Source organism: Bos taurus, chromosome 15 (genome assembly GCF_002263795.3).
Source record: "Bos taurus isolate L1 Dominette 01449 registration number 42190680 breed Hereford chromosome 15, ARS-UCD2.0, whole genome shotgun sequence".
Classification (NCBI taxonomy): Eukaryota; Metazoa; Chordata; class Mammalia; order Artiodactyla; family Bovidae; genus Bos; species Bos taurus.
The window spans coordinates 51,011,396-51,029,634 of NC_037342.1; the positions used below are offsets into that span (position 1 = coordinate 51,011,396).

The following is an 18,239-nucleotide window of genomic DNA, read 5'->3' on the forward strand; positions in this document are numbered from 1 at the left end:
TACACATTAAAAAAAAAAAATTATGGACCTAGCTTGACTGTTTAGGAAAACACTCCCCTGCTCAACTTGGAGGAGGAGCTAATGATGTCTACTCAAGAAAGACAAAAAAAGTTCTCCTCCCTGCCTTTCCTTTGATTATAAAACTGTAGCACAGTAAGCTCTTGGGGCACAGCACCCCCCTCCCTCACCAGCCTGCTCATAAGCCTCACAAGCATCCTATTCTAATAAATCACCTCTTATATATCACTTTGCCTCTTGCTGAGTTCTTTCTGCACTGAGACATAAAGCACCAGGAGTTCTTCAGAGCCCCCTGAAATGACACCGAATGGTCAGTTCCAGACCACTGCAATACAGCAAATATCATGATAAAGCAAGTCATGAAATTTTTGGTTTCCTGGTGCATATAAAAGTTATGTTTACACTATACTGTAGTCTTTTATGTGTGCAATAGCATTGTCTAAAAAAAATGCACAGCTTAATAAAAAATACATTACTGCTAAAAAACATTAACCACCATCTGAGCCGTCAACAGTGGTAATATTTTTCCAGGTGGAGGGTTTGAACTACTGCAAGAATTACCAAATGTGACACAGAAACATGAAGCAAGTAAATGCTGTTGGGAAAAACATAAGACTCCCTTGCCACTAATCTTCAATTTGTAAAAAGTGCAATACTTGCAAAGTGCAATAAAATGAGATATGCCTGTAATTCTAAAAGTCATAGGTGATCAGTGAAGCTATAGGATAGATAGGATCAAATAGCCTAGAGGTAGGGTTGCCAGGTTAAGCTAATAAAAATTTATCCCTAACATTTCATAGGACATAATTACATTTTTAAAAGTTATTTGTTTAATATTCAAATGTAACTGAGTATCCTGTATTTCATCTGGTAACCCCACCAGAGAGTTTTGGGTAAGTGTATTAGAGTTTCATTTTCCCTTGGCAGAAGAGAAATGTCCCTTCATCCTATCTGCTATGCCACAAAGAGCACAGAGAACACAATGAGAGTCAAAGCCAGCAGAGGTTAAAATCTCCTACATGCTTTATTGGACTTCAAAGAGTCTTATGAAATAACACAGAAAAACCCATGTGAGGTTGTCCAGGGGGTACAAGGCAGTCTGCAGCCTAGAACCTCCTAAGACCAGCCCCAGGTGCCCCCACCCCAGGCCCAAAATAGGATCCCAGAGTAAAGATGGCAGGGAGTGGGGCAGAGGGAAAATACCTTTACAGCCATAGCAAAAACAGGTAAGGGAGAGAGTTGTCTAGAGGGTGGGAAGGGTGAGGGAGAAGTGGTCACACAGCCACCTTGACCTACACCAGCTTCCTCAGCCACCCCCATCCCTAAACTGGCTGTGTCCTTGAGCCTCTAGCCCAGGCTATGCAGTAACATGAACACAGGTCTGACGGGGAGTATGTGGTGCAGGCACTTGGGAAGTTCAGGAGATTTCAATTTTAAAATGTCTTTTGGTTCAAATGTGACGACACTCTGCCCAACAGCTTCGGGGCCCCATTAGAGCCCTCTATCATAGCTGAGGCTCCTATGGTTGGGGAGCCGACTGTCCTGAGCCTTAGGAGTAATGATGCTTGGGGAGCATTTGGGAAGCATTTCTTACAGCATTTCTTACCCCTGCAGTGTGGGGCAGTGGGGATAAGAGAGAAGCAGGTGTGGGTGAGAGAAGAGAGAAAAAGTGACTGCCTTGTAGCCCACATCTCTGGCTCCTACTCATCCTCAGACTAGAAGTTGCTTCCAATCTATCCCTGAGCCTAGCCTCTCTTCAAAACTCTAGTGACTTGTTCTCTGGGAATTGGTTTTACTCCCCCATGGACCCCTGGAGTCCTAGTAAGCTCCAAGCCGAGGTTACCTCTGGCCTACCACACTTGCAGAGAGCAAACCTCAAACATTAAGTCCTAGGCCCCAGTCTGGGGCAAAGAGAACCATCGTCAGTGGCGGGGTGGGGGTGGGGGTGCAGGGATAGAGATCTGAGGCACAGGTGTCAGAAGTTACTCCCCCATCCTCCCCCGCTAGCTGCTAGGGGAAGTTGGGGAGTGGTGGGAGGGAGAAGCCTGAAAGCAGGAGACAGAGTAACAAGAAACCAAACCTCAAAACTGGGACAGCAGAGACACAGCAGCCGGACCCCAGAGGTGGTGCTGGGAGCCGAGGGCACAGCAACCAAGACATGCACTGAAGCGGAGAGGGGGTGACAGCAGCAGCCCATGTTTGGGAGGGAGGCAGGCCATGGTGGTCAGTTAATAAATAATGTTGAAGGACCCAAGGATGTGGGAGGCAGGTATGTACAGTGCCCAGGCCCCAGAGCCAGCCCCTCCCAGGCCCTGTGCTGGGGGCCAGGTATCTTGGAAGGGAGGGGAGGGGAGGCAGAAGACCAGGGAAGGACAAGTTGTCCCACCACTGCCACCCCCATCCTGTCTACTTCTTAAGAGGCTTCTTAAAGATTTTGAGGGGAAACTTCTTCCGGCCTGGGCTGGAGTCTGTCTCCTCGCCAATGGAGCCATTATCCTCCTCAGCCGCGGCCTTCTTGCCAGCCAGGTGGGGGATACGTGTATTTCGGCTAGCCTGGAGGGCTCGGCTGTCCCCAGCTGGAGATGGTGTGTCTGGGTCTGGGGGACTTGGGCTGTGAGAACGGGAAGAATCCAAATGTGGAGAGCCACTAGGTAGGGCCGGGGAACTCAGCTCCATCAGGCTGTGGGCCTTGTCCAGCCCGTGGTTCAGCGCCAGCAGTGCTTTCTTGGCCAGGGCAGGGCTGTCAGGCAGTTTCTCCACCAGAGAGCCGGGGTGGGCCCCCTCAATCAGCCGGTGGCTGCCGTTGGAGGTCATGGCGCTGAGAGCCTCATCTGCAGCACGGATCATCTGAGGAGGTTTGGGGGCCAGACGCTGGCGGTCACTCATGTGGAGGGAGGACTCCGAATCGGAATGGGTCAAATCCCTGCAAGAAAGGTCAGAGAGGAAGAAAGAGACACAGAGGAATGGGGCACGGGGGCGGGGGGGTGGGGAAGGGGGTTGAAGAGGAGAGGGACCACGGAGAAGACAAGAGCAGGGTAGGAAAATGGGGATGAGAGAGGGGCGGGAGAGAGCAAATAGGGTGCCCAGCAGGTGGGAAAGAGGGAAGAATGGGAAACAGAGGGAAGTTGACACGGCACAAGAGAGGATGTAGGAATAGGGAATAAGGATAGATTGGAGAAGAGATAAGGAGAAAAGAGTAATATGGGGGGGGGGAGGACATGGGGAGCAAAAGGAGAAGCAGGTAGAAATACAGAGGACCAAGGGAAAGAAAAAAAAGAGGGAAAAGTGATGGAGAGAAAAGAGAAATAAGAAGCAAAAACAAATGTCATTATACCATTAACTCTCTGGCTAAGGGCTTTCGCAGGTCTGGCCCCCACCCCTGATGACTAGCCAGGCCTTAAACCAAAACAGCCATAGGCTTCAGTGCTACACGCATCCTCCTCAGCAAAACCTCTGCTTCCAGAGCTGGTTAGACTTCTTAGGACTCAACCCTAAGCTAACATACATAACTCCCATCCCACCCAAGGACACATCCAGTCTGGGCCAGGCCCTGAGGAACAGGAAAACATGCAGTCAGTGGGCCTGACCCGGACTAGGGAGAAAAAGACTAGAACAGCCTTGCAAATAATCCCTCACCCCCCTGAAAGGCCAAGATGCTGCCTCTTCCAACCCTCTCTCAGGATTCAAAGAAGGTCACAGAGAAGTGTTTTGGAGTTCAAAGTTGGTTGGCAATAGGAAGACTGGGGTCTTTTTCAGAGCTCTGCTGACAGGGAGAATGTATGGAGGTGCAGAAAGACAGGATATTGGCCTTTGAAGAGCAGTGGTTCAGAAGAGCTGCCCACTGGAAGTCCCAAGGTCTATTTCAATTTCCACTTCTGCCTGATACTTGCTGTGTGACCTTGGACAAGTCATATAACCTTGCTGGTCCTCAGTTTTGGCCAAATGAAGATAACATTGATTCAATTATTTTGCAAGACTGTTTAGAGGCCCAAGTATGTTGGCAAAGCACTTGAAAATGTAGAAAGAATTGTGGGAATGAAGATGATGAGGCCAGTCGAGCAGGAAGACCCTTCCATGGGCCACTCACAAGAGGCTTCTTTGCAAGGCTGAGCTATGCGGACATGGCACTGCACACTGGACATGCACACAGAGGTGGTCCAGCATAGTTGAGACCCTTTAAAGGGCTGGCTATTCCTAAGAAGACCATGAACTAATTCTGGATGCCACCCCTCCTACCTTACAGACAAAAAGGTAGATACAGGAGTCCCCTGCCAATCCTTTAATCCTTCCACTTTCCCAGAGGCCCTAGACCCCATGGCAGGGGCAGAGGAGAGGGCTAAGGGAAATGTTTAAACATCCACATCAGAAAACTAAAGGGAAAGGGTCATGAGTGGGAGGGGAGAGGACAGCACAGCAGGACCTAGAAAGGAGAAGGCTGTGGGTAAAAAATTAGGGAGGGCACCGGGCTCCAAAAACAGGCAAAAGCAGGAGGCTGGCTAATAGTTATTATAGGTTTAATTCTCAGTAGGAAACAATTAACCAAGCAGCCACTCTGTGGGCCAGTACCTTCCTGGAGACATGGAATAGCAGAGAACAATCTCAGTTCCAACTTCCAATCCAAACACTGTTCCAGCCACCTACTCTAGTATTTTACCAAGTGTCTCCCATTTGATTTCATAGTTCTGATGGTGCCCCTCTTCTATCTAAATGTGTCCTTGTTTCTCTAAGTCCCAAGATGATCCTCTCCATACCCTGCCTTTTCCACACAGATATGAACCACTGAGCAAGGTGCCAAGGAAATTCTGGGAGCAGTCACACTGGGACAAGGGGCCTTCTAGACTGAGGAGGTGAGGATTCTAGGAGACTGCCTTTTCAATGCCAAGGAAGGAAGAGAGGTCAAGAGGTTGGGGTACACTCAGACTCACTCCTCCTGGCCTATTGCCCCATTTGGTCATAATTCCCAGCCCTCAATGCCTCCATCATCAACAAAAGCTGAGACTTCCAAAGCAAGAAAAGAACCTAGGAGGAAGCCTGGGTGGACATGTGAGGGAAAGGCCCCACTGAGCAAGCTCACTTTCCCTCCCTGAACCTCTGAGACAATTCAGGTCATGGGTGTCCCTCCCCAAAGGCTGGGCTGCCTTGGGCTCCCATCCCAAGCTACTAACCTTACTAGAGAGCCTGTTTGCCTTTAGAGATGATCCTCTGATGCATGGTGTGAAAGAAAATTCAGTAGTGAACAGGCCAGGTGGATGCAGGTACTCCTCCCCTTCCCCCCGCCCACTGCCCTCAGCCTGGGCCTTTGAGCATGAGATTTACAGCATCCTCTAGTACCCCCACACCACTTTGATCCTGTCCATCTGTACTTGGAAGGGCAGTCTCCCTGTCTAGGCTTCTGGATGAAAATGAGGATGAGGATGAAAATGAGCAACTCTGCTGAGTGATAACACTAGGAAAGGCTGTCCTTTTGTGAAAGAGAAAGGAACAGACTTCAAGGATAACCATCCAGAGGTCCAAGGGGCAGAGCTAGAAAGACTGGTATCCAGAGTGACGCAGGACCAAAAGGAAGCAACAGGGTAAGCTGCAGCTCAGAGGCCAGGGCTAAACCGTGGTCACAACTTCAGAGATGACAGGTGCTTCCTGAAGGTCTTTCTGAGGGTCCTCTAAGCTTGTCCAGGCAGGGTCAAGGCTACTATCTCTTACCGTAGCCTGTTATCTTGAGGTGTGAGCAGGGCAAGTCCCTGCGGCTGCCAGACCAGGCTGTGGGAGAAAGCCTGTCATCCGTTCTTACACAGTTCACTTACTGAGACCTTGTGGAAGCACAAACATAACCAACAGAGCATCCTGGAATGGAGAGCCAAGGCCTAGTCTGTGTTCTGCTCCTAACTAGCTTTGGGACCTGGGGAAAATTACTTAACCTGCAGAATCTTAACTCCTTCTCTGAACAGGAGTGTTTTTATGCCTGCCTGACATAAAGCTAGCTTGTCCAAAATCCTTAAATCTGTTTCTTCCTCCCTTCTGAAGAGTAATTTTATGAAGGGTACTACAGTTTTCCTGTCACCCAAGCTAGAAACCTGGGCATCATCCTAAATGCCTCCTTCTCCTCCACCCCTCAAAGTCAGTTACCAATTAATACTCTTGTTTTTACCCCCAAACCTCATTACCTCCCCTGGTGGCCTACTGCAATGACTTCCAAGTTCTCTAGTCTCCCCATTCTTTCCTATATACAGGCTATAAAATGTTATTTCTAAAATGCAAATATGACCAATTCACTTCCTTCTAAAAGCCCCTTTGCAGTTCTCCATCTTAAAGGGTGATGGCCCAAGCTCCTAGCCTTTCAGAGCCCTGCATCATTCTAGCCTCCTTTGCTACCCTGTCCCATCAACACATAGCCAATGTTCTAACCACACATAGATCAGATTCTCATGAACTTCCAAGCCTATATATGTGTTCCCTCTGCCTAGAATACCCAATCTCCTTTTCCTACACACAGGGTGTTGGCATAAATGTCATCTCTTTTGTGAAGCGTTCCACCCAGGTTCACACTGTTAGTCATTCCCTCTTCAACACCCCCATAGCACTTATCAACTGTTCCAGAATCATTTATGTACCTCTCCCAGATCAGACCATGATTCTTGATGGCTGAGATTGTATCTTATCATCTACAAATCCCCAAGCCCAGCAGTCTGGCAGAGAGTAGGTATCCATAAATGTTTGCTGAGGGGATAAAAGAAGTGAGAACTCCACTGAGATAACAAGTTTAGGCCAAAGTGCTATAGGACCGTGAGGGAGGGGTTCTGTTACTCATTTTTAGAGTCAGCAAACCCCAAGGAGAGAAGGGAAGAAAGGTATAGGGCATTAGGCTGACCTCAAGGAGGAGTCCCAGGCTGGGAAAAGACAGGACAAGGAGAAGGTACCCCAATCCACAGTCCCCACAGCCCACCAAGCAGCAGCCAGCAGGCAAAGGCCAAGGTAAAGGCAGCAGAGAGGCACGGACAGGAAGAAGGGGAGAGAAGAGAGACAGCTGATACCCCAAGCTCTCTGAGTGCCAAGGCATCACAGCGGTGCTGTCAGAAGGGGGTGGGTCAGGGTAGGGCTCCATCTGGAGGAAATAGGAAGTGCTGTGGTGGTAATAGACAGGGTGGACATGGACGGTGGTGATGGAGGTGGTGGTGGTGGTTGTGGTGGTGGTGGTGGTGGTGGTGGTGGTGGTAGTGGTGGTGGCAGAGGAGCAGGAAGAAGAAGCAGAGGCAGGTGGAGCGCTGGTCCCGAGGCCTTCAGAACTGAAAGACTGTCCAGATGAAAGGCTGCGCATTCGCCGCAGAGAGACCCGGCTTGTCAAGAAGTGGCCAGCCTCGCCCTCTACCAACCTCTGAGACCCCAGGCCATGTTGTGGCTCCGTCAGGCGCTGCCGGACGCTGCTCTGCAGGCTGGGAGCTGCAAGGAGAGAGAAGAGAGTGTGAGGAAGGGCCACCTGCTCTGGGCTGGCCGGGAAACAAGTTTGCCCGTGGAGAGATGCTTGCTGGAGACCACTCTGGGTCCTTGGTCCCCAGTCTGGAGAATGGGGCACCTCCTCCCAAGAACCTCCCACCAGGGATCCTAAAGGAGGGGCCAGTTGAAAATGAAGTGCCCAGGTCAATTTCAATGGCAATTCCAATGGAAGGAGACCTAGGGCCAACATTACTAGGAAGGGAGGTGGTAAGGCAGTTAGCAGGAGGACACAGGCAGGACGGGGTAGGACAGGGGTTTGGGACAAGGTCCGGGAGGGCACAAAGAACCAGCCTTTTTAGAAAGCCAAAGTTGGGACAATAGTCACAATTCAGAAAAGGATTTATACATAAACATGTTTATCACACCTTTATTAATAATCATATGAAAGCAAAAATAAAGGTGGAATGACGAGAAAATGGTAACACATCCAGTTACTGGAAGGTTATACAGCTATTAAAAATGCTACTTATGGGAATTCCCTGGTGGTCCAGTGGTTAGGACTTGACACTTTCACTGCCAGGACTCAGGTTCAACCCCTGAGAAACTAAGATCCCATAAGACTTGCAGTGCAGCCAAAAAAAACTGCTGCTTGAGAAGACTTTTAAAACACAGAAAAAGGCCTATTAAAATGCTCAGGGGAAACAAAAGGATACAGATTTCCATGTACAAGGAATACCTTGAGTAATAGAATACAAAGGACAAGAGTTTGAAACCAGGTCTTTCTATTTCTAGCTGTGACCTTGATTAACTTACTTCCCCATTTTAATTCCTAACTTATAAAATCCTACAGAGTTGTCATGAGGCTTCAAGATAATATTTTTAAAGTACCTGACACAGTTCATGGCACTCTGTAAATGACAGTGGTTACCATTATCTTGACTACATAAAAAATTACTTAAAAATTCACAAACAAAAAACTGCTCAAATATGGTGGGAACTACATGTGCCTTTTAAAGCCCATATTTACTCTTTTTACTTTCCAAACTTCCTCTAATAAGCATTTACACAACAAAGAACCAGCTCTTGGATCAATGCTTCAAATCAGGCTCTTAGAAGATGGTGGCCACCATGCCCAGAGAAGGGGTATATGGGTACCAGGTAACTTAGAGACATGCTAGAGCATCCCTCTTGGGCTCACTGCCAGCTCCAGATGAAAATGGAATTCACACTTTTGTTTTTTCTCCTCTGCCCTGATAGATGGGCCTCCCTTCCTTCTCCCTAAAGATGGGAGAAAGGGTCAGGTTACACGGATGGCAGAAGCCTTGGAAGGGCCACCAGGAAGAGAGCACAGCTGCATGGTAATGGAGAGCTAGCGAGGTAGGGCCTCTAAATGGCTGGTGGCTTTCAAGACATCAAAGAGAGGCTTAAGGGGAAGAGGAAACGTGGAATAGGGATGGACAAAGACAGACAGAATGGGAAGCAGAGAAAGAGAAAGGAGGAGGCGGCTCTCTCATTCCTTCTTTCCATCTCAGCCCAGCTAGATGAAGGGCCACTGGGACATCAGTTGAGCTGGGCTGAAAGGAGAAGCCGAAGCCTCCCATCACCACGGCTGTTCCCTCTCCAGGCCTCAGCTGAGCAGGCTGATTCTTCTCACCCCCCGAACCCTTCCCTGAAGTTAGTAGGGACTGTAGTGAAGGAACAGAGGGAACAGGCAGGGGAGTGATGCAGGCAGGAGAAGGGGCCCGTGGGGTGGGAGTGCTGGTTTAGTCCCCAAAGTCGGAAAAAACAAAAGCCCCAAAGGGGCTCCTCAAACCCGGGTATTTCCAGAGGGACTGATCGTCCGAGCCGGCGGATGCTGAGCAGAGAGAGCGGTCACTGAACCTACGCCCCATCAGCCAGGCAGCATCTAGGGTCCAACAACCAGGCCGAAAGGAGAAGAGAATCGGATTCACCGAGGGCTTCACCCTGCCCCCATGGGTAAGGGAAGGGCCAGGGGCAAGGGGGGAGTGGCTCAGAGCTCATGAAAGTCCCTCCCAACCCGGAGAACACAGGAGTCTTTAGAGCAATATGTCAAAATCAAGTTCTACTTGCTCGTGACCTTAACCTTCTTGGGCCTTTAATGAAAGCCTTGCAGGGCATCAGTCCACAGAAAGAAGAGGCTTGGCCAGAGGCAAACTATGGCTGAAGAAACTTACAAAAACATCCAGCCTGATTAAAGATCTGGCTATCTCAAAGTGAGCCCCTAACCCAGCCCAGGTTTCCATCATCCCCCTTGCACGCATGGGATATGGGCCCAGGACAAGAGCTTTTCCATAAAAGTCTATTCTGTTTATAGACTCTGATCCACAGAAAAATTCAGCGGGTCACTAGGGGGTGTGTCCCTTCCTTCACTGAAGAATTCCCACAGAGTGCTGTCTTCCTCGACTCTGCTCTACTCAGCTCTCAACACTTGCAGGGAGAACAGGGAGAGGGAAGACCCAGGACAGAGGTCGGAGCGGGCAGGGATGGCCAAGTTCAGATGGAAAGGCGGAAATGCTTGTGCAGGAGATCCCTCCTGGACAAGAACGTCTTTCTGGCTTGGAGGATTTGGGGCTTTATCACTGTAAGGGACTATTGCTTCCTGGGGCCTCACGTGAAAAAACAGAAAGAGACATCATTTATCTACTTAGCAATTAAAAATAAGGAATATAAAATTAAAACAGGTAAAAGCAACAGTCAAATGAATGCCATTTTTATGTTATGAATCTCTAAAGGAGGTTATTTTTATAAAGGTAGATAGGAACGGAAGGGGGGAAGGAGAATAAAAGGATTAAAAAAACATAGAGAGTGAGGGAGACACGCTTAACACAATAGACCCATAGGGCAGATGGAGCATACAGCAAGGGAAACCACTAACAGGACAACCATAAAGGAATACCTGATGCAGGCTGTGCTTTATGAACCAAGGTAATGAGTTAAACCATCTTGGCTTCTGCCCCATATCTGGCTTAAGCACGGCAGAGACCAGCAGACTTCCCAGTCTGCACATCAAAGCCTCCTTCCCTCATCCCTACCCAAGAGGTCACCTACACTGCATGGACAAGGGCGACACAATCTCCTCATCCATGTCATCCACGTCGTCAGTCATGATGAAGTGGGTGGGGTTGGGGCGTGTGCTACCCATCCAGCTGGGGTCTATGTTGAGGGCAGCCACCAGGGAATGGATGCCGGGATTATTGACAATCTGGAAGCCACAAAGGATCTCAATCTGTTGCCAGCGGTGCAGGCGCTCCCTCAGTGCTGCTGTCACCTCGCTCAGAGCTTGCCTGGAGAGAGAAGAAAGAAAATGGGAGGCATGGGCTGGGCTTAAGCCCCAGGAGAAAGGAGTCATCTTCTCAGAGGAACAAGTTGCAGGGGCAGGGGGCAGTACGTGTATGTAAGAAGCACACTTAAATCATAGACTTAAGAGCAGTGTGGGAGGTAGTTAAGGGCTGAGGCAGGAGACCAGAGCTGTACCTCTTCCAGTGAAGAAACAGAATCGGGACTGGAGGCCCTGGACACCCTCCAACTCTGAGGATGGGATGGACATCGCCAGAGCTGGGCAGCAGGTGTGACTTACTTAGCTGTTAAGATTTTGTGATCCACATCATCCAGGGAAGAGCTGTGGGCCACATGGAAGGTGCCAAAGAGTGTGTTTCTCTTCTTTTTTATCTTCTCAGCCTGCAAAGATGAGGCCCTCAGCTTAAAAAGAGCAGGGAGTATAGGCTGGAAAAATTAAAAACATTATTTTGTGGCTGGCTCCCCCTCCTCCTAGCACAGTTTAGGAGGCATGAGAAAAAGGAAGAGAATATGGGAAAGAAAAATGGAAGCCAACGGAAGAGGAAAGAGTAGGGAAAGAAAGAAAACAGAAGCAATGAGAGGAGCCGAGGGATCCTGACACCAGGAGTCTGTCCCTGTGTCAGTCTGGGGCCAGCAGAGACTTCCCTCTACCTGCCTCCACCACACCTTTCCCAAAAGGCAGGTCGGAGTAGCCCTGCACCCTCGTTCCCTTCTCCAGGAGCTTGAGGACATTATTAGAAACTGTGCATCAGGAAAAGAAACAAAACCCAACACCAGGATGTCTTTTTGTCCAACAGAGGGATATAGAGAGGCAGAGAGGAGGAAAAAGGGCAAGTGAAGGGAGTGGGGCAAGGAGGAGAGAATAGTGCAGCAGGAGGGCAGGTCTCACCCCCTCCTTGGCCACCAGCAGCTGCTTCTCGGCATTTTGCTTCTTGATATTGTAGTACTGCACCTCCACCTCATGGGTCAGCTGCAGCCACTTCTGAAGGGCCTCTGGAGCATACCATGAGCTATGCGATTCCAGCTCCTTCTCTGCTTTCCTCAAGGCCTCCCGTACCTGTGAGGCAAGAGGATATGAGTCCTTACTATTACCAAGGCCCTCTCCAATGCCTCCATATGATACATCAGCCTTCTTTTCTTCCATCTCATCTAAGCTTCACCACTCTCACAAGAGGGAGAAAGGGCAAGGATTATTTTCTGTATTTTATATATAAGAAACCAAGCTAGGAGAAGGAAAGTAACCTACTCAAGGTCAACATATTTAGAAGTGTCAACCAGAAGGCAAATCGAGACTTTTTTTCCTTTCTTTGATTTATTTATTTATTTATTGCTGCCAGACTAGAGGATTCTTTTCTCACCTATTAGTCACTTCTCCTGGTCATACAGCCAATCTCAGCAATTTTCCCTGCTCTCATGAGGTACAGGTTATCTCAGTGAATCCTCTTCTTTCTGAGAGCTGGGGTCTATTCTTGAACCCAAGCCTTCACAATGTGGCAAGAAAAGCACTTGGGTGGGAGTCTGGAAATCTGACCTGGTCCCTGGTCTGTCACTCAACTGGCTGTGTGACCATGTGCTTCCTAAAGCAGATCTCGCTCGGTGTAAGGTCTTATCCCAGGCAAACCCAAACCGTAAGCAAAGTGATGATGTCAGGAGACAGTGAGCTCCCTATCCTGAGAGGTATGGAAAAAGCTCATGTCAGAAAGACCTTCAAAATGATTGCTACTGCAGGGGGCAACTGGCCTGAACCCTCTCCAAAGACTCCTCTAGCCCAGAGACTTTGTGATTCCCTCACTGATTAGGGTGGGTAGGCTGTAATGGGCACTCTCTACAAGGCAAGAAAACAACAAGCAAGGTTATACCTAACATGGGTATTGCCAACAGAGGCCAAGATCAGAAAGGACCAATGTGTAAGCAGACATCTCCTCACTGACTTCTAAGCAAGGAGCATAAAATAAAGCAGACGGCCACAAAGCACTTAAATATGAAAGGTCTGGAAAGTACTGTACATACAGAACCCATTATCTATGCTGAATTCCTTCTATCTCATCCAGGCTACCAGTATAAACAATCCCCAGCTCCCCCATCTGAACACTGACTTTTCACTGTTCAGAATCCCAGAGAAAGGGGATTGAGAGCAGTCTAATGTCCAACTTTAGCCCATGGGGAAGTATCCCACAGCAGGTCTGGGGTCCTCCCCTGAGCCTAATATAGACCAGGAGGGCCTTAGCTAAGGACAAAACACCTTCATTCCTCTGAGAGCCCATGAGAGGACCAAGCTTCATTGGGTTTTTGTTCCTTGAAAAGGAAACTACAAAATAGCCCACTCCTGGCTTTATAGATTTAAAACGAGGAACAGACACCTTAGCGACTAATACACTGAGTCTGGAAATGTAGGATCAAGTTCTACATTAAAAACAGTTGAAGGATTGGGATCAGCTAAAGAGAGAATGGAGAGAGAAGAGAGAGCAAGTAGATGGAAGTATGACAGTTGGGGAGGCACATGAAAGGGCTGGTCAAACACACTCAAAAACTGTGTAATGAGAGAAACAGTTACAAAACAGGGAACACGGGGATCATGAGCATTTACTGCACTCTGGAGCTGTGCAAGAGAATAGGTAGCTAGGCCAAAGAGTGGAATAAAATATCCCATAATGTCACAATGCTTAGGAGACAAGGCATTGCAAGAAAGAAGGGATCTGACTCAAGCACACAGCCAGTCCCCTCCTCAAGAGAGCTGCAAAACTTGAAAGTTATGAGGAGTAGGAGGCCAAAGAGCTAACTTAAAAATGTCCAAGGGGCAGAAATAATCTCATAGTCATTCAGGACTGGGAAGAAATAAATTCACCAGATCTCAATAAAAAGTCAGGAAGCAGAATGCCTGAGGAAACAGGGACAAATGAGGCTTGGACCAACTCTTACTAAACTACAGCCCAGTTCTGACACATTTCAGTCTCTCATTGGCTTGAGATGACCAGATCCTTACCCAGCATACCTAACTAAACCCTATATCTGACAGAAGATGAAAATCAACTGTGGCCTTTATTATTCTTTATGCACACTATCCACCATGTACTAAATTACTAGACATGAGAATAGAACAGGCAAATAGAAGTAATAATCAAGAGGAAAAACAAGCAGTCCCACAAATGATCCAGATGTTAAGAGTTACCCGTCAAGGACTTTAAGACAGCTATGACTAAAATGTTAAAGAAAAATATGGGAAAATTCTAGACAGGGAACAGAATCAATAAAAGAGTAAAATGGGCATTCTAGAAAAATACATTACCTGAGAGTAGGATTCCACTGTATGAGCTAAATACCACAATGTTCTTGGCAAAATACAGGATTAGGGAACTCAAAGACAGATTAATATAAAATAACCAAACCAAAGCACAGAGGGAGGAAAAAAGAACAGAACTAAGCATAAGAGACACGTGGAATAGAGTTAAAAGGTCTAACATAAATACTGGATACCCAGAAGGAGAGAGAATGGAGCAGAAGCAACATGTAAACACTACAGTGAATGTGTATTCTGCGGCTGTGGGGTAAAACGCTCTACATGCAGCAATGAGGTCAAATTGATCAGTCATGTTTAAATTTTTATATCCTTACTGATACTTTTGGCTGCTTATTATTGGGAGGGGGATGCTAAAAATCTCTAACTTTGATTATGAAATTTGTCTATTAATCCTTTTAGTTTTTCTTAACTTTTGCTTTATATACACACACATACACACACACACACACACACACATATACACACACATATATTTTAAACTATATTATTAGGCGCATCCAAATTAAAGGTTGTTATATATTACTGTTTAATTCACATATTTATCTTACATGAAATGTCCATTTTTGTCTCTAGTAATACTTTTTTCTCTAAGTCTATTTTGTCTGACATTTACATAGCTACCCTTGCTTTATTTTCCTTAGTGTTTATTGTATATTAGTATCTTTTCTCATCTTTTTACTTTTAACCATTTTGTATCCTTATTTCTAAAGCATGTCTGTTGTAAACAGCATATACTTGGGTTTTGTTTTTTATCCAGTCTGACACTCTTTGCCTTTTAGTTGTTTTCTGTAGTCTGCTTACATCATCCAAGTTTCAACATATTTGAAAGGACTGGAACCTGTGGTCAAAGCACATGTTCTTTGAACACAGCAAAGTTAAACTGGAAATCAATGAGAAAGATAAACAGAAAAGTCCCCAAGTGTTTGACAATTAGGCAACACACTATTAAATAACCATGGGTCAAAAAGAAATCACAATGGAAGTTAGGAAATGTTTTTAACTGAATCCCAATTTCTTAAATTAGAAGATTCCCAAATAAAGTCATCAATAAATTTATGAAAAGGTATTCAATATTATTGGTCAATAGGAAAATTAAAATCACAACAAGATACTATTATATCTACATCATAATGTATAAAATGAAAATGCCTAAAAATACTCAGGCTATAGCTCAACTAGAACTCTCACACTATCACTAGTGGCAGTACAGATTGGTACAGTCATTTAGGAAAATCACCAATTTCTTAAAACTAAATATATGAATGCCCTGTTACATATTCAAAAGAAATAAGTGATGCCCACAAAGAAGTTTTAAAAGAAAACAAACTTGCAAACAATCCAAATGTCTATCAATAGGAGAATGGATAAATAATTTATAGTATATCCATATAAGGGATTAACACTCAGCAACAGAAATAAATTAATTATCACTACATGCAATAACATGGTTGCCTCTCACAGATATAATGTTCAATGAAAGAAACCAAACACAAAAGAACACATACTGTATAATGCTATTTACATGATGTTAAAAATCAGGTGAAACTAATCTGCTTTAGAGGTCACGACTGTAGTTACCTTTTGGGTGAAGTATTGACAGGGAGAAAGGGGAAGCAGAAGTGAGCCCTCTGAGTGCTTACGAGATTCTGTACCTTGACGTGGATGGTAGTTACACAGTACATGCATATGTAAAGTGTTCCAGCTGTATACTTATGATCTGTATATGTAAATACCTCAACTAAAAAGGGACAGAATAACATCAGCTAGTTATTCACTGTGCTTTCACAACCGCAGTGATCATTTTTGCAACTTTTCCACGACTCCTGGCCAGACCTTTGGCTCCTGCCCTTTGACCCCAGCCCCTCGGGACTGTAGACTCTCCTACCTGCTCCAACTCCTCCTCGGCATACTTCTGGCGGCTCCGCTCATTCTCCGTTCCCTCCCGCAGCTCCTTCAGCCTCTGGGCTTCCTGCTTGGCAAGGTTGATCTCATCGCGCAGCTTCTTCTCCAGGTGCACCTTTTCCACCTCCACCGTACGGTGCTCCTCCTGGGCTTTGTGCAGCCTGGAGACAATGTGGGGAGCTGGAGGAGGCCAGGCAAGGCAGTGCCCACCAACTAGCCACAGGGCATGGCATCCAAGAGGAAGATGAAGCCTCCAGCACTCAGAATATATTCTCCCTACTCTGCCACCTGCCTGGCCCTGGTGAGGCAGCTCAGGATCAGCAGAAACCATGTCATTACCCTACTTACTTGGACCATCATTCTGCTGCCAGTAACAAAGGCCAGTAACAAAAGCTTGTGAAGCCAAGGTTCCAGGGTATCTGAATCCTTCCTTCTAAGGTGTTGGGGAGACAGTGAAGGACAAGAGAGCCTGGAGCGCTGCAGTCCATGGGGTCGCAAACAGTCAGACATGACTTACTGATTGAACAACAACAAGATGTCTCACATACTCAGATCATAACAACTACTATCCTCCCTGCAGATAATGATATATTGTACAATTATCAGCCTGGGACAGGTATGGACACAAAGGCTTAGGAAAGGGAACAGATGGCAGACAGAATTGAGACCAGAATTCTAATCTTTATGTGTTCAAATTGCACAGTTACTACCCTTATACCAAGGTATCTGGAAGGTACAATCAATGTAGAATACTCTGAAACATGGACCAAAGACCCAGGGAAAGCCTGATGGTGAAATATGCTGGGGGTGATGGTCATGGCGGGATTTAAGGAAGATGAGAAGGGAACTATTGAGTTGTACCTCTTGGACTCCTGAGTACCTAAATCCCAAAAGCACAGAAACATGAAATTCATGCTAAAGGGGCTGGGCAGGATTTGGGGGAGCCCCTCATGCCCCTGACCTTAAGTTCCCTTCCTAAGCACATTCCTTCTCGAGGGCATCACTTATAATGAAAATATGCCCTTGGACCCACCCACACATTCCCTCTGTTTACTGACAAAATCCTTCATCCATCCGGCTAAACTTCCTTCCTTCTTCCCACTACATATCTATGTTTATTCATTCATTCATTCACCTTTTCCTTCACCTAGTACTTTAAAGTGTCTACTAAATGCCAAGCCCTGTTGTGACTCCTAGACATATGGAGATGAATGAGAAGACTGTCCCTGCCACTGAGGTGCTCATGGCTTAGTCCAATATAGACAAGTAAACAAGGGCACACAGTGTGATAAGTTCTATAATAGAGAAATAAAGTGTTGGATAGACCCAAAGGATGGGGTGATCAACTCTGCCTGAAAGGAGTAGGGGAAGGTGAGGCCTGGGTTAGACCCAGAAGAAAGAATAAGCATTAGCTGGTCCCTCTGGAAGAGGGAAAGGACTTAGCTACTGTCAGGTCTTCCTACCTGAGTAGGAACCACTATGTTACAGGATAAGAGGGGAAAGGAAGAGGAAGAAAACAAGTGATATATGGCTTAGACTTGAGGTACAGAAGAGAGAGGATAGGCTGCAGAACAAGTAGGGAAGCACTGACCACTGAGTTAATTAAGCAGGTAACAGAAGAGGTAGAAACAGAATTGAACCTCTAAAAAAAATCCCAAGTCCAGATCTGTCAATGACTGAAGCCTCAAAAGATGTGGCGACAAGTAAGGAGGGAAGAGGAAAAATGCCTAAGCTGCAAGCTTTCTGCTGACAAATTGCAGCCTTCTGCGCACTTTATCCCTGGAGTGAAAAGGAATTGAACCTCGTCAAGGCACTCAGCAGGTGGCGCTATGTGCACAGCTAAAAACAAGTCAGGGGCGCCATTTCCAGCACAATCTCCCTGCCCTGAATATCCTCCTTTATTGTACTCTCCCATGACTCAACTGCTTGAAATTAGGGATTCAATTCTTCACTGAAATATTATCCTCTCTGAAAGCAGCCTCTTCTGAAAAGTCTATGATATGCCTCTCTTCTTCATACAATAGGGAGTTCCTTTAAAGTAGAATCAAGACTGACCCATTTTGGTCGTAATAGAGATGAAGATCAATAAATACTACTGGGTGAAGAAATGAGCTAATAAATGTACAGTCGAGCCTGGGCCCACCCCGTCTCCTTCACAGAAGACTGAGCATCTTGAAGGCGACAATCAGTTACCATCAGAAGAAAAGCAGGCAGTCTGACCACAGCTCGGATCTACGCAGCTGTGTGACTGTGGACAAGTCTGTTCCCTGGACCA

The 18,239-nt window shown here is 46.7% G+C and overlaps 1 protein-coding gene across 11 annotated transcripts in view; it reads right to left on the reverse strand.

Moving 5' to 3' along the window:
* Nucleotides 1–1,023: 1,023 nt before the first annotated feature.
* STIM1 (stromal interaction molecule 1) overlaps nt 1,024–18,239 on the reverse strand; it is a 204,557-nt gene continuing 187,341 nt past the window's right edge. For 4 of the 11 annotated variants that reach the window (XM_059874873.1, XM_059874871.1, XM_059874870.1 and 1 more), the window contains 7 exons: nt 15,948–16,125; nt 11,654–11,821; nt 11,045–11,190; nt 10,516–10,751; nt 9,260–9,352; nt 7,386–7,452; nt 1,024–2,941 (listed from right to left, as the gene is read on the reverse strand). In XM_059874873.1, coding sequence (XP_059730856.1) covers nt 2,425–2,941; nt 7,386–7,452; nt 9,260–9,352; nt 10,516–10,751; nt 11,045–11,190; nt 11,654–11,821; nt 15,948–16,125 — 1,405 coding nt within the window. In that variant the 3' untranslated portion in view covers nt 1,024–2,424. 11 annotated transcript variants of the gene reach the window in all.